Consider the following 27,826-nt stretch of genomic DNA (forward strand, 5'->3'; position numbering starts at 1 on the left):
GAATTTAAAAACTTTTTCAATATTTTTTAATGAAAAAGTCTCATATTGTCATGTATAGAATATATCAACATTTACTACCTGTCATATTTAATGAAACACACCATTGCTGTACGCTTGGAAAGTCCTTAAACCCATTCTCTAGTAAGTGTCCATAATTTATTTTCTCCACTTAAATAAAAAAAAAATCCATTGTAAGGCTACAAATTATTATATACCAAAGCAATACCTAGTTACATGCTTTACACAGTCCCATGAAAAAATAATTCAGTTGTTCCTAGTCCCTGATGCAAGGCACTTCAAAGCACCCGCACAAAACATCCATGTAAACAGCAGTACAGTACATGATTTAAATAACATGAATGACTCTTACACAGCTTGATCCAGACTAAAGGAAAAATAAAATCCATCACAGCCAGCAGCTAAACAGCATGTTAAGATTCACAACAAGGTTTGTTTCTCTTATTATAAAAAAAGAACAGGGCATATAACCTTTTAGAAAAACAACACCTTTTGATAAATATTTTCATATTGAAAAGCATGCTCCGTGGGTATAAGTGATCAAGGGGAGATGCAAATAGCATTTCCAAACACCCAGGTTTATACCTGCCAGGCCTAGAAGTCTGGACTATTTGTAGCACCTTGGAAAATGCATTAGAAAATCACAAAGGTACATTACTTAAAAACTAACCTTGCATTAGGTTAATTTAGTCCACAGTAACAAAGAACAATGATGCAGAGAAAGAAGTTTGTGAATTACTGGCTTACGAGATTTAACTAGCAAGAAAATTTGTCTTAATTATAGTAGTACATCTCCTGTACATAAAGCACCAGTTTAAAAAAGATTATCAAACACCTCCAGCATCTTGCCACTCATTCTGAAAATTCATTTCTCATCACTTGCCATGTCATACCCCTAAAGCCGAGGAAGATAAAATTCGAATGGTGATAGGTATTGAAAGAGAAATTCAGTTCCTTCCCTATCGAGTGTATGTCTCTCAAGTAAAACACAGATGAAGTAACAACATTTAAAAGGTCTACTGCATTCCCTGGAGCCCACCATCCCAGCAGCATAGTTTCTGCCTATGAGAGAATTAGCACACAGGGTGAGGAGGCCAAAGCCAGGGTTGAATGCCCTGTCACGTAAGGCCAGGTTGGTCTTGCTGCTGCAAGGCCACACTCCACGTTTGTACTAGAAAGCAACTCTCACAAACGATCGCCATTGGTAAAGAGGTCTGAGTGTGAACCCGACTCCAGAGGCTTAACTTCACATCTGCCTCTTTACCAGTGGCAATTCTTACTAACAGCATAGCATGCCCTTCTTAGGCATAAAAGGGGTAATGGTGTTTCTAGGTTTATGCACGGTGGATAATCAAATATAAGTATTCAGACTGTTGCATTTTTTAAAATTACAGTTTAAAAGTGACTTCCAAAAGAAAATCAGTTTCTTCCTAAATGAAAAAGCCTTTATAAAATGCTGGAATGATGGTTAATTCAAATACAAAAACTCATATACAAAAAATCCTAAATGTTCCTTCCAAACTACCTAGGTTCATACAGTTGATTCTACCACACAACTGTACTATGGTTACATCACCAGAGGAAAGCACGAATAAAATACTTCCGTTAGCAAACTGAGGGCCACTTCTTGACCACTGCAATAAAACTGCAGCATTTGAGCAGGGCTGAGAAGCACCGTGCCTAAGCAACGTTTCCTTCCTCCTGTTCTTGCATCCCACAGTGATTGTTGAAGGAAGGGATCTGGTCTGTGAACGACTGGCTCATCCACTGCCCGTTGGGAACACCACTGAACGTCGATTCTCCACAGTCAGCTGCTGGCGGGGAGGAGGGGAGAGGGAGAAGGTTAGTTTCTTACATTTAAAGCTTTAAATGATCAAATTAGGGGATTTTAACTGTCCAGTGAATGAGAACTGTTATTAAAATAGTTAAGCAAGCTTCTTCCTCGTCTTTTTAAAATATATATATGTATACATACATACATGCATGCATACATGTATGTGTGTGTGTGTGTATGTGATTTCAGAGAGGAAGGGAGAGGGAAAGAGAGAAACATCAATGATGAGAATCTTTGATGGCTGCCTCCTGCATGCCCCCTACTGGGGATTGAACCCACAACCCAGGCATGTGCCCTTGACTGGAATGGAACCCAGGACCCGTCAGTCCACAGACCGACACTCTATCCACTGAGCCAAACCAGCTAGGGCAAGCAAGCTTCTTGAATACAGTATATTTCTGTATTTCTGTTCTATTTTCAGATACCGGACTAATAAATCCTCATTTGTTATTCAAGGAGGAAAATGCAACTATGATGACTTACTGTAGTTAGTGATTTAAAGTAAAGGGGCTGTATGTTTGTGTAAACATTAAATAACCATCACATTTTCTCTACGAATCACTAACCAGAGTTTTTTATTAATTCCCATTCTTCAATAATTTGCTCTTTTTAAAAGAACTTCCCCTGCCCCCAATCCTGACAAAAGCAAGTCTTTGAGAGAACAAACATAGGGAGGGGACATACTCAGCCCATTTGAAGAGAAGCTGCAAGGTTCACCATTGCATGGATTTGCACCGTAAGCACCGCCATATGCTGCTTCATAACCCGGATCATATTTTTCTTCCTTAACAGCCATCTTCTTTGCATCCTCTGTGGGGAGAGTGGAAGAGATTTAAAGCTGATTTTGTACAACACTCTTAAAAGATAGCTCTATTCACAAATCATGAGGAAGAAATCTTTTTCTTGAATGTTCATGTATACTGAGATACATCTTTTGCTAAGTATAAGCTTTTGCACTCTTCATAACATGTACTATATTAACTCATAAGAACTGTTACAGCCTAGAAGATTTAATTTTGGGTGGGTTACAATGTTTCTTATATCCTCAACATCTGTAAGAGCAGCAGAGTACGTGGAAGACCTTAGTAAAAGGAGATTCTAACAGTGACTAACAGCCATTATCAGAGCACTCTGGCTATAAATATAACTTTCTCCTCTCCTGCTTTTCAATTCACAACATACTTTCTGGAGTGTATACAGACATGAAATGAAAACAAGGAGCAATAACGGGGACACACCTTGGGCAAGCTGCAGGTCAAATGTATACTGAACTTCCTGAACGTCTGTGTTTCGTTCAATGCCTTTCAACTGATCTCGTAAGTCTTTCAGCTTAATGTAGTAATGAACTTTGTCCTGGGCTCGGGGAAACTGAGCACATCTCGCACTGGATGACGGCATCACATAGCAGAGCTAGAATCATAAAATTTGATAGTTATAGCAATCTGTTCAATCCACTCCTATGGAGATAGAAAACGTGTCTTTCTTTGGGTTCATGACTTGATACTTATTACTTTAGCAGTATATGCAAAATTAATAAAAGTGGTTGTGTATTTCTTTTCGTAGCATAAATTGCAATGGATAGGACAAATAAAAAAAAGTCAATTAGCTAGAAAAAAAATCCACATTGAGCTGATCTGCAAATATAATTTTAAGGACTTACAGTTTCTGTGTCTGGGATCTTGTGGGGTTGAAGTCCAAATTCTAAGTTCTTAACCTTTACTCCAAAAACTTCTTTACTAAAAATTTCATAAATACCTAAAATGAAATGCAAACATATTTACATTGTCCATAATGTTAGCAAAGAAAAAAAGGTAAAATTTAAAAGCAAACCTTACATTTTCCATTAAACACTGCTATTCGTGGCTGATATTTCTGTAATTTCTGCACTAGAATACGTCCTCCTTCACGAAATTCTTTACTAAAATTAAATTAAAAAGTCATCATAATATAAGTATGGCAATATTTATAATATACTAAATTCAGATAGCTTTCAAAAAAAGATCAATTCACATACTGTTTGTCAAGCTCAGCCTGAACTAGACACATATGGTATTCCTAGAGTGTGTGAGGCACCAGGACGGCCAAGGTTCAGCCGATAAAAATAAATGTCACGTAATTACCTGGAAAGGTCCTTGCTGCCTGGTGTTGTCCTTTCCACCATATTGGTAAATCCAATACCATATTTTCCTGGTAAAGTGTGATCGTCCATATGGTTCAGTTGGACCTCGCTCAGTCCTGACATAAACAGACACTTCCCTGTGAGAGAGTTTAGTTTATTTCCATAGCAGGTCAAAGGCTTCTGCCCTATGGGCTGATGTAGTAGTCTATTTTTTAAAATTGTTCTGCTCTTTTATTTTTTTATAGTTGACAGTATTATAGATGTCCCCCATTTGCCCCCCTCTACTCAGTCCCCACCCCACCCCAGGCCGTTACCACATTACTGTTTTTCTCCTTGGGCTCTGCATATATACGTATATATTCTTTGATTGATCCCTTCCAGTCCCCTTCCACCTTCCTCCCCTCAGGGATCTGCCCATTAGTTTACATACTATTCTTGAAATTTAAAAAAAGTACATATTATAATATAGATCAAAAACCGTATCAAGCAATTACTGTATGCTAAGTACTATGCTAAGCCTTTTGCATGTATTATCTCATTTAATTATCTTATGAGATATTACTATTATCATTCCCTTTTCATAGGGGGGATTAAGATAAATGCCTGTCAAGAATCTAGTCAGTATAGGAAACTTTGAAAAAGCTCTCCTTTCTAATCATTGGTGATATCACCACCAGCCGGGAATACCTCAAATAGGTAAACATACACTGATGGGCTTGACAGTGGAGAAAATGAAAAGTTCAAAATTCCCGAGGAAAAAACTTTTTAAATAATGGAAACAATATGCTATTCATTCCAAAAACAAATTACTATCATTTGCCCTAATTTTTAAAAAAATATATTTTATTGTTTTTTTACAGAGAGGAAGGGAGAGGGAGAGAGAGTTAGAAACATCGATGAGAGAGAAACATCGATCAGCTGCCTCCTGCACACCCTCTACTGGGGATGTGCCTGCAACCAAGGTACATGCCCTTGACCGGAATCGAACCTGGGACCCTTCAGTCCGCAGGCTGACGCTCTATCCACTGAGCCAAACCGGTCAGGGCTGTCCTAAATATTTTTTATGTTACTCTTAGATCATCCACTAGCATTTCCCGGGGGCCTACAGCATGCCTTGTTCCATTAGGCATGCTGGTAAGATGACTCGTATACAGGACAATACAATAGTCATATGTGGTTTTAAAGCTCACTCGACAAATATGAAGGTCTTTAATACTATTTTCTGCTAGATATGGAATTTCTGTAGAGAATGTCTCCAATCACAGCACTTCTTAACTTGACTGCCAATAGCAAGCATTTCATCTCTCCTGGAAATGTGATGGCGATCAGCAGAAATCTGCAAGGGTCAGTGTTCTGTCTGCGCTGGCTCAGCGATGCACTATTGCTGCTACGTCAATAGGTAACAACTAAAAAAATCCTTTAAAAAAGTAGTAACGCTCATTTGAAACAATCCAAACAAAGGAGGAAGTACTCCTTTTCATGCCCCTCCACTCTTGGATATCAAGTGACATGTCATTCCAAACCTTCTTTGTGTATACACACACAGAAAACATGTATGTATACTGACACATATATACAATCTCTCTTATTAAAAACACAATTTGGTTTAAAAAACAACAACAACCCAAACTATTAACACAGGTATCTAGTTTAAAATTACAGTAATAATAAAAAGAAAGTAACCACTTACAAAAATGGTTTCCAGGTCCAGGGTAATGATGCCCTTTGTAAGCAGCCATCAGTCCCGGGTTTATACCAATCTAAAAAAATGTTCATACATTTTAGTAGGGTGTAAAGGTGACAGAGTAGTGGATAAAATTGAATTTATTAAAATAAAAGTATAATCTAACATCATAAGCAGTATCGTTTATCCTCCTCTTGATCTGAACAAAGTACTACAGTCTGAGGAAAGAAATTTTCCTTTATATTAAAAGTTTTGCTGTTGTTTTTAAAAGCCATTTTGATTCCCTCATATCCCCTGGCCACACCCCCACCCCCACCCTCACCCACTGGGCTGGAAAGAAAGAGGCGCTGGAGCCATCGGTCAGTCTGAGCCCAGGTCCAGCCACAAGCCTCCTTCTCAGCTCCCAGCAAGTAGCTGACTCCACAACATCTGCACAGCTGTGTGCGTGCTGTTTCTTAGTTACAGACAAAAAGCGAAGTTCAAAATCATTGTTATCATTCATGGGGAACTCACAGATGCCACGCAGTCTGTGTTACATGGATTATTTAATTTAACTGAAATCCTAGGAGAGAGGCACTATTATCACCCGTTTCACCAAGGAGGAAACGGGGGTTCAGGAAAGCTAAGGCTTGTCATACGCATGTGGCAGGACTGGACACCAGACAACCCTACTCTGAAGCCCACCCTCTCAAACACTCCCCAGTAACACGACCTCATGAAGGTGACATCATGTACTACCAAAAGGATTCTTAGAAATGGTTCTTTTCAGCAAAATGATTTGCAAGGATAAAGGTTAAGTTAATCCACCAATCTTTCATACTATAAAAGGCCCGTGACTGTAACGCTGTAATGACCAAACGACCCGTCACCAGGAGGTGCACTGATGGGTCTCGCGGTGCAGTGGGTCTGAGTCTCACGAGATTTCGCGCGCGGGGCCTCTAGTGCTATTTATAAAACCAAATGGGGACAGAAATCCTTACAATCACAATGTCCAGATTGAAGGTCAAAATGTCCGGGAGCGTCTTGGTCAAAAGTTCAGCTTCTGAAACACCATTAAAACGGTCAACTTTTCTTTTCACTTTAAACGTGTCTGTAATTTTTTCTTGCTTTTCTTTTGCTTTTGTGGACTTGGCAGACTTTTTGGTCTCGGCGGGTTTCTTGGCGTCGGCAGGTTTCTTGGCGTCGGCAGGTTTCTTGGCGTCGGCAGCTTTTTTGGCCTTGGCCGGTTTCTTAGGTTCCACTGGTTCTTTTGGTTGTCTTGTTCTGGGTTTTCTTTTCCTTCCTTTGGGAGCCTCTGAAACACAAGGATTTCCAGGATGTGATGCAGAAAACCGCAACTGCAAAGTCTAGGCAGTTTTCCCAGAAAAGCCACCCTATCCACATCCTTTTCACCTTTCTCCCCAATCTCCCAGCGTCAGTCTCCTCTACAATGTCTTCCCCTTGCTTCACCCTAGAACTGGGTTCATGTGGTCCCATCCATGACCCTCCCTCCTCTGCTAGCTGTTCTTGGAATGAAACCTCCATCATAATCATCGATGGATTTTTTTACACAATCTCACCTGGCATCTTGGCCTCCCCTTGGATACAAAGCATCTATGTACTACTTTATAGGAATTCTACATGTAAATACATGAATAATTAAGTAAACAAATGACAGAAAAAGTACACAGCGAAACAGGGAGGAAGGGAAACAGTTTCTCTCAATTTCCCCAGAATTCCAGCAGTAGAAAGCCTCAAAAGCAAGGCCTGTGGGCTTTAGAGATTCTGAGCGTCTGTTCCACACACACGCAAAGACGGGAACTCAGAGGTGCTGAGGATGAAACCTCTGGCTGGCAGTAGGAATCTGATCTCAGGACCTAATGCAGAGTTTCTCAGTCTTGGCACTACTGACATCTTAAGCTGGATAATTTTTGGTTGTGGGAGACTGTTCTGTACATTTTAAAATGTTTAACATTCTATATATTTTTTAAAAATACATATATTTTTATTGATTTCAGAGAGGAAGGGAGAGGGAAGAGAGAGATAGAAACAGCAATGATGAGAGAGAATCATTGATTGACCGCCTCCAACACACTCCCCACTGGGGATTAAGACTGCAATCCAGGCATGTGCCCTGACCAGGAATCGAACCGTGACCTCCTGGTTCAAGGTCATTGCTCAATCTCTGAGTCACACGGGCCGGGCAACATTCTCTATTTAATAGCAGCCTTGGCTTCTGCCCACTAGATGCCAGTAGCATCCAGCCAGTCATGACCATCAAAGGTGTCTCCAGACAATACCAAACGTCCCTAGAGGGCAAAATCATCTCTGGTCACAAACCACTGTCCTAAAATATCCACAGGAAGCCTTGGTTTTCTAACCTTAGTGCTTTAACATCTCTCTTACAACTTCTCAGGCTCCTCCCCCATTCTACTACTATTGGGCATTTCTCCACCCTGGCCTCCCGTCCTTCCCTGTTTCTATCTCACTCTGCTGTAGCCACTCTTATGCTAAGAGATCCACCGCCACTGGCTTGTAGCTGGGGAAGTCCCAGTGCGGCCTGCCCAGAAAAGCCGCGGTCAAGGGCAGGGGTATCCCCAACGCAGTGAAGGGAGACGTGTTCCTGGGATCATAACCTGTAACTCTGAGCACAATTCTCATATAATACAGCTACACTGGAGCTGTAATCATTACCTTCTCTCCATCTCCCCACCCCCAAATCTGTTCTCCTTTCTTCTCATTCTCTATCTTGGTGAATGGTACCTCCCTCATCCAATTGCCTAGGAATTATTTCCAGAGTCCTCTTCCTCCCCGTCTCCCCATGAAATCCATCTACCATGGCCAGGTAATTCTACCTCCGGAGTAGTTCTCAATTCTGTCCTTCTCCACCCCTTTACTTCCTCCTTTTGTCCCCAGATTATTCAAAGGGTCTCTAATCCACTCCTCGGCTCCAAGTTCTGCTTGTTTTCTACCACCCAGTCTATCCTCTGTAATACTTCTAGGCTGATATACGCCACTATCTGCCTACATTCTCTCAACCGCTCCCTGCTGCCTTCAGGATAGGATATACATCTTTCAGTTAAACAAGCCTCAATGCTCCCCATCCAGCCTCGTCTCTCACCATTTCTTTGCTACACCCCAGACTCCAATGTCAGAATCACTGCTTTTTAACTGTCGTGCTTCTTCTTGTCTGTGCTTTGTGCATGCTCCCCTCACCTGGGACTTTCCCAGCCCTTTCTTCCTGGGGATAGATAGTCTCCTCACCCTGGAGTTTCTGGGCCCTCTGAGCCTCAGTCTGATTAGGTGTCAATGCCATGAGCTCTCACAGCTTCCTATGCCGCTCTTCACTGCTTTGTGTGCTGAGCCATGACGTGTGTTTACTTATTATTTTCCCCTACTAGATTATGAGATATTCCAGAGCAGGATCCATGTTCTTTTTTAAAAATATGTTTTATTGATTTCAGAGAGAGAAAGGGGGAGAAGGAAGGAGGGAGAGGGAAGGAGGGAGAGGGAAGGAGGGAGAGGGAGAGGGAGAGGGAAGGAGGAAGAGGGAGAGGGAAGGAGGAAGAGGGAAGGAGGGAGAGGGAGAGGGAGAGGGAGAGGGAGAGGGAGAGGGAGAGGGAGAGGGAGAGGGAGAGAAATATCCATTGGCTACTTCCCGCACACCCTCCCTGGGGATCGGCCTGCAACCCAGTTATGTGCCCCAACCGGGTATTCAACTAGAAACACTTTGGTGCAAGGGACCACGCCCAACCGATAAAGCCATATCAGCCAGGGCAGGATCCATGTTTCCCCGCTTCTCCCCTGAAAACCTACAGTGCCTGGCAGATACTAAGTACCTAAAGAGTGGGTTAAATTTTTTAACACTAGCCGAGCTGGCATGGCTCAGTGGTTGAGCGTTGACCAATAAACCAGGAGGCCTCGGTTCGATTCCCGGTCAGGGCACATTCTCGGGTTGCAGACTCGATCCCCAGTGAGAAGGGTGCTGGAGGCAGCCGATCAACGATTCTCTCTCATCATTGATGTTTCTATCTCTCTCTCCCTCTCCCTTCCTCTCTGAAATCAGTAAAAAATATTTTTTTTTAAATTTTAACACTAAAACAGAACTAAAATTCATCATTAAACCCTTTCTTAAATAAGTTGGCTAATCCAATAGCTACTTTTCTATACTCTCCTGGGGCAACTACCTTGTCCGGGTGCCTGAGCAGGAGCTGACTCTGGAACTTCCGCTGGCATCTGCTGTGTGTCCATAGCGTCCATGTTAGGAGCCTCGGCCATCATTTGTTGAAATGGAAATGTGTAAAAAGCTTGAGCTTGCTGAAGAGAATAGCTGAAAGAACAATTAAATTAAGATAAGAGGGTAAAATTACCCAAATGTAAGTTTAAATGATCAGCTGTAAATAACTTTTCAGGACCCAAATATTTTGAAACCAGAATGTGGTATTTATTTAGAGTTGACAACAGGTGCAAAGTGAGGAGGAAGATCTAGTCTCACATGTACACACTCACCCAACCTTTACTAACCAACACTAATTCACTCTCACACTGTTTAATGGCAAGATGTGTCCTCAATACAACTACCAGTCTATCAAGTCAGCCTGCACTTTCCCTGAGATGAGATCATGGGAATTTCTAGCAGGGAGACACAAAAGGCCCACAAGCCCACACAGGAACACAAAAACCATTTGTGTTACTACCATCAGTAAGTATTGAATCATCTAACTTACCCTCTAATCTAACCCTCCCCCGGCCTAACTTTTCCCCCAATTTTGAGATAAAATTGACATATAACATTGTGTAAGTTACAGATGTACAACATGTTGATTTGGTACACTTATATACAGGGTGGGGCAAAAGTAGGTTTGCTCTTGTGAGTACATGCAACAGTTTATTCTTGTATTATTATTTATTAACTAGAGGACTGGTGTACGAAATTTGTCCACGGGTAGGGGCCCTACGCCTGGCCGGCAATCAGGGCCAATCGGGGCCTTCCAGCTGCCGACCAGGGCCTTCCTTTGTTCCACGCTGCCCCCTGGTGGTCAGTGCATGTCATAGCGAGCGATCGAACTCCCGAGGGAACACTTTGTATATTAGCCTTTTATATATATACATTATTGTCTCACTTTATATATGAACAACTATAAACCTACTTTTGCTCCACCCTGCATTGTACAGTGCTGACCACCATGGGACAGCCTTAGCTAACACCTCCATCTGTCACATAATTACCATATTTCTTTTTTGCAGTGAGAACATTTAAGATCTATTCTCTTATCAACCTTCAAGTAAATAATAGCATGGTGATGCTGTACATCAGTCCCCAGAACTTTTCATGTTTTCGTAAATTTATTGAATTTGGATAGGTTTCAGGTACACAATTCTATAAGACAACATCTGAATGTTGTGTGTTCGCTGCCCTAAGTCAAGTCTCCTTCCATTTATCCCCCTTTACCCTCTTCTACCTGGAAGCTTGTGCCCTTTGACCAGCATCTCCCAATTCCCACTCCTCTTCCAATCTAAAGTTCTCCTGGTTTCTTTGCCTGTTTATGTATTCATCATTGGATCTGTTTTTTAATTGTTGCTGGATTTTTGCTTTTCTGTCACTAAATGAGGATTGGAAAACAATATTTTGTCTATGAATTTATGGGGGAAAAACCACTTTAGACCTGTCTTCTGAACATGATTTAAGCTTTGTTCAAAGTATTGTGTTCAATGTCAGGGACAGAGGCCTTCACAGAAAACAATTTCCCAAAAATATTTCTGATGGCCATAAGCCACTATCTTAAGCTGCTGCATCAGCACAAAGCTAGGGAAGTAAACACAATTTATGAAACCCAAGTTACGCTAATACCAAATAATGCCACAGGATATGCAGTAGGAGGAAAAACACTAGGAAATAAAGTGAATGAGTACTGTTTACTATGTTCTGGGGCAAGATACTCCACTTACTAGTTTTCTTTCTCTTTGCATGTGGAGAAAGAAGACAGGGAGCTCAGACAGCTGGAATTAAAAAGGCAAACTAGTACACTTTAAGCGTGTCAACTTTATAGTGCCTAAATCATCTTACCTAATAATAGACAAACATGTAAACTGACCGTACCTCCGCTACGCCCACAGCCAATCAGAGTGAGTATGCAAATTAGAAGGCCAAAGATGGCGGCTGCCCAGCTGCTCCAGGCGCGGAGTGGCCAGGCGGGGCAGGATGCCTGCTATGAGAGGGAGGGCGGGGGGCGAAGGGATGTAAAGGAGCGGAGTGCCACAGTGAAGACAAGACTGCAGACTCCGGAGTCTGCAGCAAAGACGAAGATGGCAGACTCCGGCCTGAGTCTGCAGTAAAGACGAAGACGGCAGACTCCGGCCGGAGTGAAGTCCTGGGTCCCAGGTGCCGGAGGAAAACGGGTGCTGGAAGCCAAGGGAAGGAAGGCCTAATGCACAAATCTCTTCGTGCAACAGGCCTCTAGTATCTCAATAAAATGGTTGTAAAAGAAGGCAAACTAAAGCATCCCCCTGGAAAAGTGTAAAAGGCTGAGACAGACACAAGTTTAAGAGTCTACCCATGGGTGGCTGGGCTAGAATGTTAGATTTGCAAAGAAAACAGGGGTTCATTCCCATGCTATCAATGGATAAACAACTGGAGAGGCATTTTAACATCAAGCTATATTTCAGGGTAAGTTGATTTTAAAAGGTTAAGAATTAGTGCCCTGGCCTGTGTGGCTCAGTTGGTTGAGATCATCCCATGCACCAAGAGGTTGCAGGTTCAATTGCTGGTTCAGTTCCTGGTCAGGGCACATGCTAGGGATTGCAGGATCAATCCCCAGTAAGGGGCATGCAGGAGGCAGCCGATCAATGTTTTTCTCTCTCTCAAGAAAAAAAAAAAATCAATAAAAACATATTTTAAAAATTAAATTAAAAGGTTAAGAATAAGAGATATTAAACTATACCTCAAGAGTTTTATTTCTTTAAATATATTGTTCTCAAATTATGTAAAAAAAAATAAATATGATACAATGATTTAGGAAACATTAACATGAGACAATACTATGCAGCTCCTAGAAAGTAAATGTACTGATATTCTGTAAAAGCACAGAAAACCTTTGATATATTTTAAAGTGGAAAAGAATATAAAATAGCATTGTAAACCAAGGCTACACATAGGGAAACCATGTAGCCAAGGACTAGAAATTAAAATGTAAAAATGAAGAGAAGTGAAGTGTGCCCAGCACAAAGTAAAATGTCCTCTCTTTTCACACTTTTAATACTATTTGTAGCTTTTTTCTTAACTTGTCAAAACATTGGTTGTTCAATGTTTATAATTTAAATATTCTGATGAGGAGTAGGGTAAGGCTGTTATATTGCGAGATCATGTGCAGTTCACCCTCTGGAAATTCTAGTAAAACGAACTGTAACTTTTGGCTGGGGCTAATGCCAGTTTCTGAGAGTCTAACAGCCGCTTTTGGTTAGAATATATAAAAGTAGAAACATGTGGTCACAATAAATGAGTGGCCAAAGAATCCACGAGGTCTGCTCTTTGTCATATTGTCAGGAAGGCAACCTCCCCCGCCCTGCCCCCATGTTGCTTGTTACCACTCTCAGAGTTCAACAGATGTTGAGTACTTCACAAAAATCCAAACCTAAGCCCTGGCTGGGTAGCTCAGTTGGTTAGAGTGTCGTCCCAATACGCCAAGGTTGCAAGTTCAATCCCCAGTCAGGGCACATACAAGAACCATCTAATGAATGCATAAATAAGTGTAACAGCAAAATTGATGTCTCTCTCTCTCTCTCTCTCTCTTTCTCTCTCTCCCCCTCCCTCCCTCTCTAAAGTAAATACATAAACATTTTTAAAAGTAAAGAAAAGCCAAACTTAAAGCATATAAAAATTAGGGAGACACCATTCACATTACAAAAGGGGTCTGAACTTTTTAAAAAATGTTTTCATTGATTTTAGAGAGAGAAACATCGATCAGCTGACTCCCGTACCAGGAATCAAACCCACAACCTGGGCATGTGCCTGACCAGGAATTGAACCTTTTGGTACACAGGACAATGCTCAACCAACGAAGCCACACCGGCCAGGGCAAGGACTCCAAACTTCAAAAAAATCGATTTCTGAAATGTGGCTCCCATAGCATACTTAGGGGTCATTAAGGATCTTCAAAAATTCTGGGGTTCAGAAATGGAAAATTAATATTTTCAAAACCAGTTGATTGAAGTAAAAAATAATGAAGAAAAATATCTGGAGTTTTATTTTAGATATCAATTTTGAAAGAAATCTAGAAATTTATCTAGAATACTGATGTGTCCCGTAATCTTTTAAAAACTATCTCTGGCACTTTACAGTAAATTAAATTAGAACAGGAACAAAAAAAAAAAATGAAGCTATGGAAAATAGAATGTGTAAGTTCTGAGGTAACACTATCGTTGAGTGTTCAATTTAGCCTGATCAACTTACAGCCAGAACAAAAAGAAACAGGGTGGGTTACAACATTCTTATTAGTTGGCAGAAGAAAGCATGACATCTGTACAAAAACCTTCATGAACTTGAATGCTAGGCAACTAAAGAGTTCTGAGTAATCTCATTTTCTTTTATGTAATAACCAGAGGCCCGGTGCACGAAATTCGTGCACGGGGGGTGGGGGGCGGAGGGGGGGTGTCCCACAGCCCAGCCTGCACCCTCTCCAATCTGGGATCCCTCTCACAATCCAGGGCTGCTGGCTCCTAACTGCTCGCCTGCCTGTCTTCCTGATTGCCCCTAACCACTTCTGCCTGCCAGCCTGATCACCCCCTAACCACTCCCCTGACAGCCTGATTGAGGCCTAACTGCCCTCCCCTGCAGGCCTGGTCACCCCTAACTGCCCTCCCCTGCAGGCCTGGTCCCCCCCACAACTGTTCTCCCCTGCAGGCCCGGTCGTCCCCAACTTCCCTCCTCTGCTGGCCTGATCACCCCTAACTGCCCTCCCTTGAAGGCCTGGTCCCTCCCAACTGCCCTCCCCTGCTGGCCATCTTGTGTCCACATGGGGGCAGGATCTTTGACCACATAGGGGCAGCCATCTTTGTGTGTTGGAGTGATGGTAAATTTGCATATTACTCTTTTATTAGGATAGTGCACGGGTGCATGGGTGGGGGCCAGCTGGTTTGCCCTGAAGGATGTCCTGGATCAGGGTGGTGGTTCCCTTGGGGCATGGGGTGGCCTGGGCAAGGGGCCTGTGGTGGTTTGCAGGCCGGCCACGCCCCCCGATGACCCAAGTGGAGGCCCTGGTATCTGGGATTATTTATTTTCTATAACTGAAACTTTGTAGCCTTCAGCGGAGGCCAGGGCAGGCCAGGAACTTGGCTTCCTCCATCGCGAGGGAAACTCAAGCCTCCTGCTCGCTCCGTGGCCACAGCCATTTTTGTTGGGATTTATTTATCTTCTATAATTGAAACTTTGTAGCCTTCAGCGGAGGCCTGGGCCAGCCAGGGTGTGCAAGAAGCTTGGCTTCCTCCATTGCCAGGGAAACCCAAGCCTCCTTCCCACTCTGTGGCTGCAGCCATCTTGGTTGGGTTAATTTGCATACTCACTCCTGATTGGCTGGTGGGTGTAGTGGAGGTACGGTCAATTTGCATATTACTCTTTTATTAGATAAGCTAGTTAAATTTGTAAGCAGCATAAATTTCTTTCATCCTTAATGTAAAAGTACCTCTTAAATACATTTGCTATATTTGTATATGGTAATTGCCACTTCATAACTCAGAATTCTGCAATATTTATGAACAATAATTGTCTCTGTACAAGGGGAAGAGCTACAAAGAGCAGCTAGTCAAGTCATTCATCCTCGAGAGAGCTCTGTTGCCTCACCATGAAAATGAGGTGAGATTTGGTGACTTCTCCATACACGGAGAATACACAGAAAACAGGACCAAATCTGTCCAGATTCCAGACACACCCCAAAGAGCTTTTATTTTCTTTAATTCCCTGATATCAAACTTATAAGTACGAATGACTTTATTTCCCCTTCTTCACTTGTCCCTTTCATTTATGTTTGTCCCCACCTCCTGCTGGGTGCTACCTGTCCCCTTTTCCTGCCGCTAACCCCTTCCTCTCCTAGCCTCCAAGTGCACCCCCCCCCCCTTCTCTGAAACAGCAGTGCTCAAAGGGCTGGTTTTTACAGCTGTTTGAAATTGATAAACTGAGTTTTTCCTGATTTTCCGACAGTCTTTCTCAAAACAAACACACATGTGTACACGTACACACAGCTGATTGAGGGTTCAGTTCAGATTTTCCTGTTGTTAAACTAACTCTTTAAGGTTTTCCCTAAAAGGAACAACTTCAACCTCTGCAATTATTTTCCACTATTTTAAAGTTTTCGGTTGCTCTTTCCAAATACACTTGTTTTAGTCCATTTGGGCCGCTACAACAAAATACCACAGACTGGACGGATAATGAACAACACATTTATTTCTCAGTGTTGGAGGTTGGAAAATCCCCTTTCCAGGCACCAGGAGATTCAGTGTCTGGCCAGGGCCCGATTATGGGTTCACACGTCAGAAGGGGTGACACATCTCTCTCGGGACCTCTTTTTGTTGTTGTTGTTAAACCTCACCCAAGGTTATTTTTTGTAGAGAGGGGTGAGGGGGACAGAGAGAGAAAGAGAGAGAAACATCGATGTGAGAGACACATCAACTGGTTGTTTCTCCCACGTGCCCCGACCAGGGACAGGAATCGAACCTGTGACCCCCACGCTCTAACCACTGAACCAAACTGGCCAGGGCTTGGGACCTGCTTTACTATAAGGGCATTAATCCCATTTAGGAGGGCTCTGAACTCATGACCCAATCACCTCCCAAAGGCCACCCCACCTACAAATACCATCACATTGAAGGTTAGGTTTCAACATATGAACTTTGGAAGGACACAAATATTCAGTCTAGAGCAACATTTTATTATCTTCATTTAAACAAGCATATACAACACTGAATACTTACAAAAGTAACAATCAACACTAAATAATCCATAAGCTCAAATACAAAGGACTAGATATGTAACTATGATGGAGTACCATCATAACTATTTACCTTTGTTTATTTATTTACTAGAGGCCTGGTGCACGAATTTGTGCACAGGTGGGGTCCAGCCAGTCCGCCCCCAACCAGGTCGGTCAGGGGGAGGCGCTGTGGGTGGTTGGCGGGCCAGGGGAGGGACCGAGGGCAGTTAGCCGGCTGGCCCCGCCCCCTGGTTGAACTCCCAGTCGAGGGGACAATTTGCATATTAGGCTTTTATTATATAGGATCTTTATTGTTGTAAGTATTACAAATGCTCACTTTGTGAGTTGTTTTTTCCATTGACACCCTCCACCCCATACCAGCCCCTCCCAGGCCTTCACCAGACTATTGTCTGTGTCCATGGGCTATGTAAATATGCATACAAGTTCCCCATTTAATCTTCCTGCCCCACCTCCACTCCTACTTTGCCTCTGAAATTCGTCAGTCTGTTCCATGCTTCTATGTCTCTGTATCTATTTTGTTCATCAGTTTATTCTGTTCATTAGATTCCACACATGAGTGAGATAATGTGATACTTATCTTTCCCTGACTGGCTTATTTCATTTAACATAATACTCTCCAGTTTCATTCATCCTGTTGCAAACGGTAAGAGTTGGTTTGCATAGTACTACATTGTGTAAATGTACCACAGCTTTTTTACCCACTCATCTACTGATGGGCACTTGGGCTGTTTCCAGATCTTAGCTATTGTAAATTGCACTGCTATGAACATAGGGATGCAGACATTCTGATTGGTGTTTTGGGTTTCTTGGGATACACTCCTAGAAGTGGGATTGCTGGTTCAAATGGGAGTTCCATTTTTAATTTTTTGAGGAAACTCCATACTGTTATCCAGTCTGCATTCTCACCAGCAGTGTACTGGAAACTGTAAACAAAAAGATACAGAATAAGCCAGAGTCCACAGTTCATTTAACTACTCTTCATATAGTATGACTTCAAATTTCCTCACTATTTGGTCATTTTTGGTGCTCAGAAGCAAACAAACAAACACAAATACTTCAGATATAGCCTCATCATCCTGAAACTGAGCAGGGCTATCTACTTCCTCATTCTGCAGACATAGTACAGAACCCAATACATTAGCTGTACTGGCACTCACAGTACCCAGTCGATTCATACTGAGTTCACCATCAATGAAAACTGCCCTTTTATTATCTCTCCCTCATCTCACACTTGTATCATTGATTTCTCCACACCTAAGCAAAACACTGTGTCTCTTTTTGTAAAAGCTGATTCACCGTTCCAGCCAGTTGGGATTGATTAGGATTCTGATTCAACCCATCCATTCCACAAAGCGGGACACATTTTATTGTTTCATCAACACCTTGAGGTTATTAAACTTCTGAAAAGTACAAAGTTGTGGTAGAACAAAATGGCACATCGGTACAGACCTCCCTTCAGCCTGCATTTGACTCTTTCAGTAGTAAACCAGCTTTGATTTCACCTAATTAGACTGCTATCAGTCCACCTTCATCACACACACACACACACACACACACACACAGGCACACACACACGCACACGCACACACACACAGAGGTATGGCACAACTGTTAGGTAGGCAGGCTTTGAAGCCACACTGCCTGGGTTCAAATTTCAGCACTGCCACTTACTTAGCTCTGTAGGCAAGTTCCTTAACCTCTTTATGTCCCAGATTCCACATCTGTAAAATGGGAATAGTTGCACCTAATTTACTGGTTGTGAGAATTAAAGTAGGTAACCTGTGCAAAACACTTAAAACAGTGCCTGGTATGTAATAAATTTGCCATAACAATAACAAAAACAGGAGATGATTCAATATTTTAGGTACCTCCTGTCATCCCTCCTGATGTTGTCTGCTCTAGTATCATTCGCTAAAAGGGAATGACCGAGCTTGGTGGCTCTTACTTTTTTTCTGAACTTAATACTATAGCCTAGTGGTCACTAGTTCCTTGCAAATGTGCTCAATTACTACTGAGAAGCAAACATTTTGTTTAGGATCAAAATCCATGCATTAAGAAGACAGATTCCACCTCTGGAAGAAACAGGGAGCCATGTTTTTATTTTCAGTATTCAGGCTCCTCTCCTGTGAGAGAGAAACATCCATCCACTGCCTCCTGCAAGCGCTCCAGGGGGATGGGACCCACAACCTAGGCATGTGCCTTGACCAGGAATCGAACCCGTAACCCTCCACTTGACAGGGTGATGCTCCAACCAAATGAATTACCCGGCCAGGGCTCTTTGAATGTTTTGAAGTTAACCCTCCAAAGTAAAAAGCAAACTCATTATTACCCAGCATCCCATTCCACTCCTCGATTAGCACAAGGTAAGGGTGACAGAAGAACCACTTTCTTTGGATTATGGGAGCCTGTCACTTCAGAATTCCCAAGGATAAACTCCTTACGGTATTAAGGCAGAATTCTTCCTATTTCCTGAGGTTAAAGTTTTGCACGTCAAAATTTAAAAAATGGTCTATAACTCTATGGGTTAAGTGAAGACAGAATATAAGCCAGTTTTGAGCTACAAACTCTACCAGCTTGCTACTTGGCTTTATAAGGCACTAAATAAGGTCTTATAACACGGAATTCATTTGATGGTAGGGTTCACCCAAGTTTCCATTCTGATCTGAAGTAAGATCGCAAAGGTCGGAGTGATTTCCACAAGTTCTGGTGAATTGTATTCTTTGTAAAGTTCTTCTGCGAAAGAAGTGGGGTACTTTACTTCAGGACTCGATCCACAAAATTAGGATCAAGTTCCCACTTTATCTACATGTTATCGCCTTTCCTAAACTCTCAGAAGATTTTGGTTACTTAACCCTTTCCACGTAACACGGACTCACAGCATGTCAGAACTGGATTCCAGCGATGCCCCATTTTACAGACATGAACAGGCCCAGAGAAGTAAGTGTCTAAGTTCAGGGCCCATTAGCCACCGCAAGTCAGGATAAGTCTTCATAGGTCTAACAGTATTTTATTCCAATACAGAGCATCACTTTATAAAAAGACCCTGTTATTTACCATTATCTAATTAGTTTTTTAAAATTTGGTTTTCTGCCCGTTCAAATCTCGAAATCTCTGCTTTTGCAATGTTTTTCCAACACGCCTTACACTCCCCAAAGGACATATTAAAAATCGACTCTCAAGTTCGTCCTCAAGGCCATCGGAAGACATTTCGATGACTTCCTGGGAGTGGTGGTCATCGTCTCAGAATTCAAGAGCTCTAGGATGGCAACGCTGGCTATCTGGTGGCCCCTGATGTGGCTTTTAGTAAATCTTGGGGTGAGAAGCCACATAAATCTAACTACAAAATGAAACCTTTGAAGGGATAGGGTGATACTCCGCGTTTACGGCTCCTTGCAGGATAATGTAGCCAAGGAGGGCAACCAGAAATACAACAGGAGACTGCTGGCTGTTACCAAGGCACTGGAAAGCCAGCGAGGTGCCGGCAAAGGCTGGGGAGGGGCGCAGGTGCTGCAGCCCCCGCGCGGGAGCGGCCGGCCGTGGAGGGGCCGGCGGGCCGGCAGTGCGCACGCGCGGCCCCGGCCTTTGTACCGGCGGCGGCACCTGAAGCCCCCCAGCGAGCATGCGCGCCCGCGGCCGCCCCGCCGCGAGGGGCGCGGGGGGAGGGGCGGCGCTCCGCCCTGGCCTTACCTGCCCGCGTTCTCCGCTTCCATTCCCGGCTGCCGCTCCCGCCGACGTCTGCTCCTGCCACGCAAGCGAGCGACTGGTCGCTACAGTGTCGTGGCGTAGGTCCAGCGGTACAGGGACCAGAGACTTGGACCCGGTTGCCGGCAGAACTGGGACCGCCGCTAACGCTCAAGCCCCGCCCCCAGGCTCCTAGCTCCCCCTCCCCCCCAGCGCAAACCCCTCTTTTGCGGGGCGCTTCCGTCTGTGCCTAGCCAAATCCCAGGGCTGGTGAGTGTCACGTGTCGCAGGACAGCCCAATCAGGGTTGTCCCCCTCTGGGTTCCTCTGCTGGCCGCTTGGCCTTTCGGGAAAGGTGGAGGACAGAAATGTAGGAGGGGGAGCGCTCTGCTGACGTAGGCTCTTGTCCCCCTCCACCCCCACTCTTCGGTGGTGGGCGGTGATGGGGGTGAATGGGTGAGGATGCCTTCTGGGGGCGCCGGGTAGGTGGGGCTGTTATGCTTATCGATCAGGATTATCCAGGCCTTTGCACCCAAAAATTTATCCTGATTATAAACTGTTTTGCATTAATTATCAAGCGTGATGTGGGAGAAAGAAGAGTCTATGGAATCAAAGAACCTGGGAGTCCAGGCCACTGTACTATCTTGGGCCTCAGGTTCCTAATCTGTAAATTGAGGCGATTGTTCTGCTTTTAAAATGTAGAACTTTACATAAATCATTGTCTGGTTTACTTTGGATATTTAAAAATATGAATCTTTGAAGTCTATGATAGTAGATGCCATTCAGGCATCACGTGTTCTTTGTAACCTTCCAGACTACCCCTGTGTTGTAGTTTTTTGTTTTCTCAATGGCTCTTACAGCTAGATTTTGTCTCATTAGTTCTCAAGTTGTCACTAGTGTTCATACAAGGACTTCATTAAATAACCCTTAATGGAGATAGCTTTTTATTTCTCTAGATTGCATAATGAAAAATATGGCTGCTGTATTAGTTAGCTTCCTCTGGTTAAGCTGGGGTAAACAGATGACTCCAAAATCTCAGTGGTTTACAGAAACAAAGGTTTATTTCTCACTAATGTAACACGTGGGCTGGGAGATGGCTGTGGCTCTGTGGGTCGTGTGGCTTCTTCATTCTGGGATCCAAGAAAAGGGCTTTCATGAGTAAATACACATTAATGTGTATTATGTCAATTGTTTAAAACTTTTAATATTTTGGAACTTTTCAGAACTTTTACCATTACTGTGCCCCTTAATAGATACTACTCAGAACCTGACTCATGGTAGGTATACTTAAACCCTGACAATTGATTTTTTTGTCTTCTTTTGATAATGCAAGTGCCTAACTTAAGCTTTGATTGCCAAGGCATTTATTTCAAAGAGGCATCCACTTCATAGACTGGCTATCTAGAATAAATACATTGCCAGACACACACACACACACACACACACTCACACACACACACACTGCCAGGCGCACACACACACTCACACACACACACACTGCCAGGCACACACACACACACAGATTAAAGAGCCAGGCTGCCTCTCCTAACTGAGGCTCTTTTGTTTCAGGAATCTTGATTTCAATAAATGACCATTTGGACTACTTGGCTTTTTTTCCTTTTCCACTGCTTTAATTTCCACTCTTTTGTTTTAAATCCACTGATAGTGAACTCTGAAACCCTAGGCTTCCCACCCTTGACCCCAATAAAGCAAAACCCCGGCCCATGCACATGCATGCTCACTCTCTCTACTGCGACCTCGCCGTGGGGCCCCAGTGAGGTCTTGTAAAGAACAAACCAGTGTCTTTTCAACATTTCTGTTGGGGTTGCCAAAGGAGGCCAAAGTGGTAAGGGATTAAAAATTTATTAGGTCATCTGGAGTCCAGAAGGGCTGAACCCCAAAATGGCACCAGCTCCTAGGGTTGGGAAGTCAGAGGTTTTATAAGAACTCTAGGTGGGCTTTTTCGGCAGGAAACTCTCTGGGCGGGTCTGGATCCTGGGAAAGTCCGGAAGAGAAAGATAATAGTCTTAGCAAGTGGAATGTGGACTTAGCAAGTGGAATGTGGTCTAAGTGAAAGGGAATGTCAGTTGTGAAAGGTCAGTTCCCAGGGGAGGGGTATCAATACAATTATTTGATCAGACCTCACAGTTTCCTGATGGTTATTGCTGAGGTGTCTTGCAACCATAAGAACCATAAGAGCTGCCCTAGCTGGTTTGGCTCAGTGGATAAAGTGTTGGCCTGAGGACTGGGGGATCACGATTCGATTCTGGTCAAGGGCATGTGCCCAGGTTGCAGGCATGATCCCCAGTAGGGGGCGTGCAAGAGGCAGCCAATGGTTCTTTTTCATCATTGATGTTTCTATCTTCCTCTCCTTTCCTCTCTGAAATCAATTAAAAAATACACACACACACACACACTGAGTGGCCAGATTATTATGATCTCTGAACGCATAATAATCTGGCCACTCAGTGTATACACTATATAATAAAAGGCTAATATGCAAATTGTCCCCTTGACCAGGAGTTCGACCAGCAGGCAGGCCGGCCAACTGCCCATGTCCCCTCCCCCTGGCCAGGCTGGCCGGACCCCACCCATGCACGAATTCATGCACCGGGACTCTAGTATATAGATTATTATGCGTTCAGAGATCATAATAATCTGGCCACTCAGTGTGTGTGTGTGTGTGTGTGTGTGTGTGTATGCAACCGTTACGACCAAATGACTGGAACAACCGGTTGACCGGTTGCTATGACATGCAGTCCGAGATCCCACTCCTTACCACCTGCTGCTCACTGTTCCTTACCGCTCAGCTCACTGCTCCTTAGCACTGTGGCGGAGGCGGGAGAGGCTCCCACCACCACTGCTGCACTGCCCAGCTGTGAGGCGATATGGAGGGATTAGAAAGAGGCACAAAGAAACTTTTTGGTTGTGATAGATATGTTCATTATTTTGATTGTAAGAATGGTTACATAGGTATACACATAGGTAAAACCTCATCAAATTGTATGCATTAAAAATGTGGTTTATGTCAAATATACCTCCCTAATTGTTTAAAAAGTGAGTGTATCATGATTGACCTCATACATACAACTCCATAATCTTTCCGTATTGTCTTGCATTAACCTTTTGCTTAACATAAATCAATCCATAACCAAAGCACAACCTAAAAATGCGTAAATATTGTCCATTTCGGGTTCCCTATTTTCCAGTGGCACCACAGCACTAGGGTCCAGCTAGCTGTCTCGGTGTGGCTGTTTCAGTATCAAAGGCCGCCGGGCACAAGGAGACAGGGCTTTTAAACTTCACTCGTGCGAGGGTGACCTCTCCTCAGCACGTGCTGCTCAGCGTGCCAGTCTCCACTGGTTGTAAAAGGTCGTTAATTTAACGCGAGCCATGTGCGCATGTCACAGGACAAATGATGCCGGAATACAGCCAGCGCGACCCCCAAGTCTCGACATCCGCCAGCGAAACCCTACTGTAGGGAGAGGGAAGAAGGGAGACAAGAGCTGGAGCCGGCAAGTTCTGGGAACGGGTTTAAAAAACGCTTCCGGTTCCGGCCCTAAGTCCCACTTCCGCCCGGGTCACGTGCGCGCGGCTGTGTTCCCTGCTTTCCAGTCCGGCGGGGCCCCAGCCCGTGCATTTTCCGTCCTGTCCGCAGGCCGTCCGCTCCGGCTCCGGAAGCCACTTCCGCCCGTGCTCTGACCCGCTGCGGGGCCGAGCCCTCCCGGTACGGTCTCTCCCGGTACGGTCTCTCCATGGGCCGCCTGTGGGGCCAGTGGGGGTGCGGTCTGCAGTTCCTCTCCTAGAGTTTGAAGGGGCGCGGGGAAACCACGCGGGGCCGCCTTTTCCTTGCTCCCCCAGAGCTGCCTTTCGATTCGGAAGGCCCAGTCCCCAACGCCAAGAAACCATTGAAAACTGGCCTCAGGCCTGCGGGGGACGTCCGCCCTCTCAGCGCCTGGGGGTGGGGGGGCAGGGGGGGACAGGGGTGGGAGAGAACCCAGGTGTTCTCACTCTGCACCCCGCTGCTAGGAGGCTTGTTTCCCGACTCGGTTTAGTCGTGGGCTGGGAACCTTCTGACGCCAACCTCTTTCCCTCCCCGCCCAGCCCTCTGACCATGCCCGCGGGCGTGCCCTGGCCCAGCTACCTGAAGATGTTCACCGCCAGCCTCCTGGCCATGTTCGCGGGGTCCCAAGTGGTGCACAGGTACTACCTGCCGGACCTGGTGAGTGCAGGAGGGTCCTGGGCCTCGCTCTCGGACCCCTCCGTTCTCCCCACAAGGGCAGAAGGGATCTTAAAACGAGAATGAGGAGCACTGCCCTCGGCCTAACACCTGCTGATGGCATCCAGTTGCATTTAGAGCAATGCCATTTCCTGCTCTTACACAGTCCGGCAGAAATCACACAGAGGTCTTCCACAGCCCGGCGCCTGCCTGCCATGGCCTTCCCTAATACCATTGCCTCCCTTTCCCCGTGTTGCAGCCACACCAGCTTCCTTGCTGTTTCTCAGACTCATCAAGCCTGTTGCCATCTGAAGGCCTCGCCTTTTCTGTTCTTGGGGAGCTTTTCTCCCAGATCTTGGCTTGGTTTCCTTCTTCAGAATTGCAAGTTTCTGCCTTGATGTCTCCTCCATCTATGAGGATAGCTTCAAAAGGATTGCTCCTCTGCTATTCTGTCTCAGTCCTTTGTTTCGTGGAACACCTGTCACAATTTGCAATTATTTTATTCCTTTGTCTCTACTTGTTTTTTTTTTGTTTCCTCCACTAGAATGTAAGGTCCACAGAAGGACTGTTCCACAATATGATACCACTTTATAACCACTATGGTGGGTATTAATTTTTAAAAAAAGAAAAACCTCGCTAATGACAAGTGCTGGTGAGGATGTGGAGAAACTGGAACCCTCATACAGTGCTGCCATGAATGTAGAGGGTATAGCTGCTGTGGAAAAGTCTGACAGTTCCTCAGTTAAGCATAGAGTTATCATATGACCCAGCTATTCTACTTCTAGAGAGAGATGAAAACATTTGTCCACACAATAACTTGTACATGAATATTCATAGAAGTATTATTTATAAGAGCCCAAAAGTGGAAACCATCCATACTGTCCATAAACTGATAAATGGACATATAAAATGTGGTATACCCATATAATAGAATATTATTTGTTCCTAAAAGGAAATGAAGTACTTACATGTGGCAACATGGATGAACCTTAAAAACATGCCAAGAAACTAGTCACAAAAGACTAATACTGTATAATGCCATTTACATGAAATTTGTCCAGAATAGACAAATCTATTGAGACAAAGAGTAGATTAACGGTTGCCCAGGGCAGTGGCGTGGATGTGGGAAAGCTTTGTGGGAATGAGAGTTACTGGTGATGGGTATGGGGTTTGTCTTGGGGGTGCAGTTCTAAAATTTATTGTATTGTTGCGTGTGCAACCTTATGAATCTACTGAAGGCCATTAAATTTATACTTTAAATGGGTGAATGGTAGGTATGTGAATTACCTCACTAAAGTGTTAAAGTAATCTTCTCAGCCTTTCCTGACCATCTTTTCTGAAGGTAGTTTTATTTATTTTGTTTTTTTGTTTCCAAAATGTGCTTATTGGGATGGTTTCCCACTCGTCTTGATTCGAGGTGCTTTCAGTGCTGCTTCCCTCTGAAGGAGCATCCTTCTGTCAGCCTTGCTTTCCTCCTGTGGGCTGACAGGGAACAGTGGAACCACCAACCCACAAAGCTACCGTTTGTGCGTGGCTGAAGCCGGTGGTGATTTTATCGCATCCTGGCATTTCACAGCCATGAAGTAGGAATTGGGCCTCTGCGCCGGGCGCTCCTTCTCGTGTTGCCTCTTCTCCTCTTCTGGAGAGGGATGGAGGAGATCCTTAGCGAGAGGCATATTGTCGTGGGGAGGCCGTCACCGTCAGAAAGGCTGAAGGTCGTTCTATATTTTTTTGCTCACTGCTTTATACAGGTGGAGAGTCAGTCAATAGTACAGGAATAAATTTCCCAATATGGAAAGTTTTATTCAAATCTGTGATAGTGATGCAAACTCTCCCCCTCTAGAACTTAAAACCCAGCCTGGATAATAGAGTCATTAGGGTTAGAAAGGGACTTAGATCAACTGTGGGTTCTCACGATACAGATTTAGCGTTGAGTAGCAAGGGACTTTCTTTTCCTCTTTACCTGCTTTGAAGTCTTTCAGGTCACATTTAATTACAGTCTAAGAAAGCACTGGCACATGTGTTTTTGTGTGTGTTGTTGTTTGTTTTTTTAATAGACAATACCTGAAATCCCACCAAAGCCTGGAGAACTCAAAACGGAGCTTTTGGGACTGAAAGAGAGACAACACAAACCTCAAACTTCTCAGCAGTAGAAACCTCAAAATACAACGCTGCCAAGAACTCTGTGAATAATAAGTCTTAAATATATATTTTTTTAAATTTATTGAGTCAAACTACTTGCACTTAAGCACCTAATACAATGCTGACTACATGAGGAGGCGCACAGAAGGTATTAACTGATGCATTGAGATTTATTTATGGTTTGACCAGTGTTTCTTGAAAACTGCCAAAGCGTTCTTAAATGTGGTTTGATAGCCATTTAGCTGTGGATATCACATGAGATAGAGTATTTGCAATGACTCCTGCTCTTATAATTCTTTTTTTTTATATATGCACTCCCATGTTTATCGCAGTATTAGCCAAGGTATAAAAACAACCCCAAATCCCCATCAACAGATGAATGGATAAGAAAGATGTTGTACATATATATTCAGCCACGAGAAAGGAGAATATCCTGCCATTTGCAGCAACAGGGATGGACCTTGAGCACATTATGCTTAATGTCATGAGTCAAACAGAAATATAAGTATTGTTATGCTATAACTTATGTATGGAATCTAAAAAAGTCATACCTATTAAAAAAAAACACGTAATGGAGAGTAAAATGGTTAGCAGGGTCTGGGGAGTGGGGATAAGAGTGATGAGTATTTAAGGGTACAAACTTGTGACAAGTAGTAAATAAGCCATAGCGATCTAAAGCACAGTATAATGAATCTAAACCAGTGATTTTCAACCTGTATGACGCAAGAATTTTTAAAAACATGCAATACCTGACTATTTAGTCAGGGGCACGGACCTCTTTTTCCTTAGATTGTCAAATAAAAAAATGACAATAGCCAGCACAACAGTAACCATCTGGTGTGAATGAATCAAAATTATATCTATTTTTAAAAAATATTTTTTATTTATTTGAGAGGAAGGAATAGGGAGAGAGAGATAGAAACATCAATGATGACAACCATTGATCAGCTGCCTCCTGCACACCCACAATGGGGACCAAGTCCGCAGCCTGGGCATGTGGCCTGACTGGGAATTGAACCATGACCTCCTGGTTCATAGGTCGACACTCAACCTCTGAGCCACACTGGCTGGACATACTTATTTTTTTGTCAGATTGGCAAAAAGTATGATATGTTTTTTGGTGTGCCACAGAATTTTATTTATTAGATGAAAAAAGGTTAAAAATTGCT

The 27,826-nt window shown here is 43.7% G+C and overlaps 2 protein-coding genes and 1 pseudogene across 6 annotated transcripts; 1 reads left to right on the forward strand and 2 right to left on the reverse strand.

The window, feature by feature from the left end:
• Nucleotides 1–20: 20 nt before the first annotated feature.
• On the reverse strand, nt 21–20,443 carry TDG (thymine DNA glycosylase). Of its 2 annotated transcripts, none has more exons than XM_079775850.1 (10): nt 20,304–20,443; nt 9,822–9,964; nt 6,636–6,949; nt 5,662–5,731; nt 3,973–4,108; nt 3,688–3,770; nt 3,513–3,607; nt 3,091–3,262; nt 2,537–2,662; nt 21–1,829 (listed from the first exon to the last, which is right to left on the reverse strand). In XM_079775850.1, exons 1-10 carry the CDS (start codon nt 20,324–20,326, stop codon nt 1,699–1,701), a joined length of 1,293 nt encoding a protein of 430 aa, XP_079631976.1. In that variant the 5' UTR covers nt 20,327–20,443; the 3' UTR covers nt 21–1,698. The 2 variants fall into 2 exon arrangements, with proteins under 2 accessions (XP_079631976.1, XP_079631975.1); XM_079775849.1 differs by having other exon boundaries at nt 28–1,832.
• A 16-nt stretch (nt 20,444–20,459) lies between these two features.
• UQCC6 (ubiquinol-cytochrome c reductase complex assembly factor 6) lies at nt 20,460–26,739 on the forward strand. Of its 3 annotated transcripts, none has more exons than XM_079775857.1 (3): nt 20,460–20,567; nt 24,401–24,518; nt 26,573–26,739. In XM_079775857.1, exons 2-3 carry the CDS (start codon nt 24,411–24,413, stop codon nt 26,666–26,668), a joined length of 204 nt encoding a protein of 67 aa, XP_079631983.1. In that variant the 5' UTR covers nt 20,460–20,567; nt 24,401–24,410; the 3' UTR covers nt 26,669–26,739. The 3 variants fall into 3 exon arrangements, with proteins under 3 accessions (XP_079631983.1, XP_079631982.1, XP_079631981.1); XM_079775856.1 differs by lacking the exon at nt 20,460–20,567 and adding an exon at nt 23,924–24,023; XM_079775855.1 differs by lacking the exon at nt 20,460–20,567 and adding an exon at nt 23,930–24,038.
• Nucleotides 24,527–26,560, reverse strand: LOC307102333 (small ribosomal subunit protein eS27-like; annotated as a pseudogene). Its single transcript has one exon. The product of its transcript is annotated as a small ribosomal subunit protein eS27-like (transcript).
• Nucleotides 26,740–27,826: the final 1,087 nt, after the last annotated feature.

This window comes from Cnephaeus nilssonii (assembly GCF_951640355.1).
Source record: "Cnephaeus nilssonii genome assembly, chromosome: 6".
Classification (NCBI taxonomy): domain Eukaryota; kingdom Metazoa; phylum Chordata; class Mammalia; order Chiroptera; family Vespertilionidae; genus Cnephaeus; species Cnephaeus nilssonii.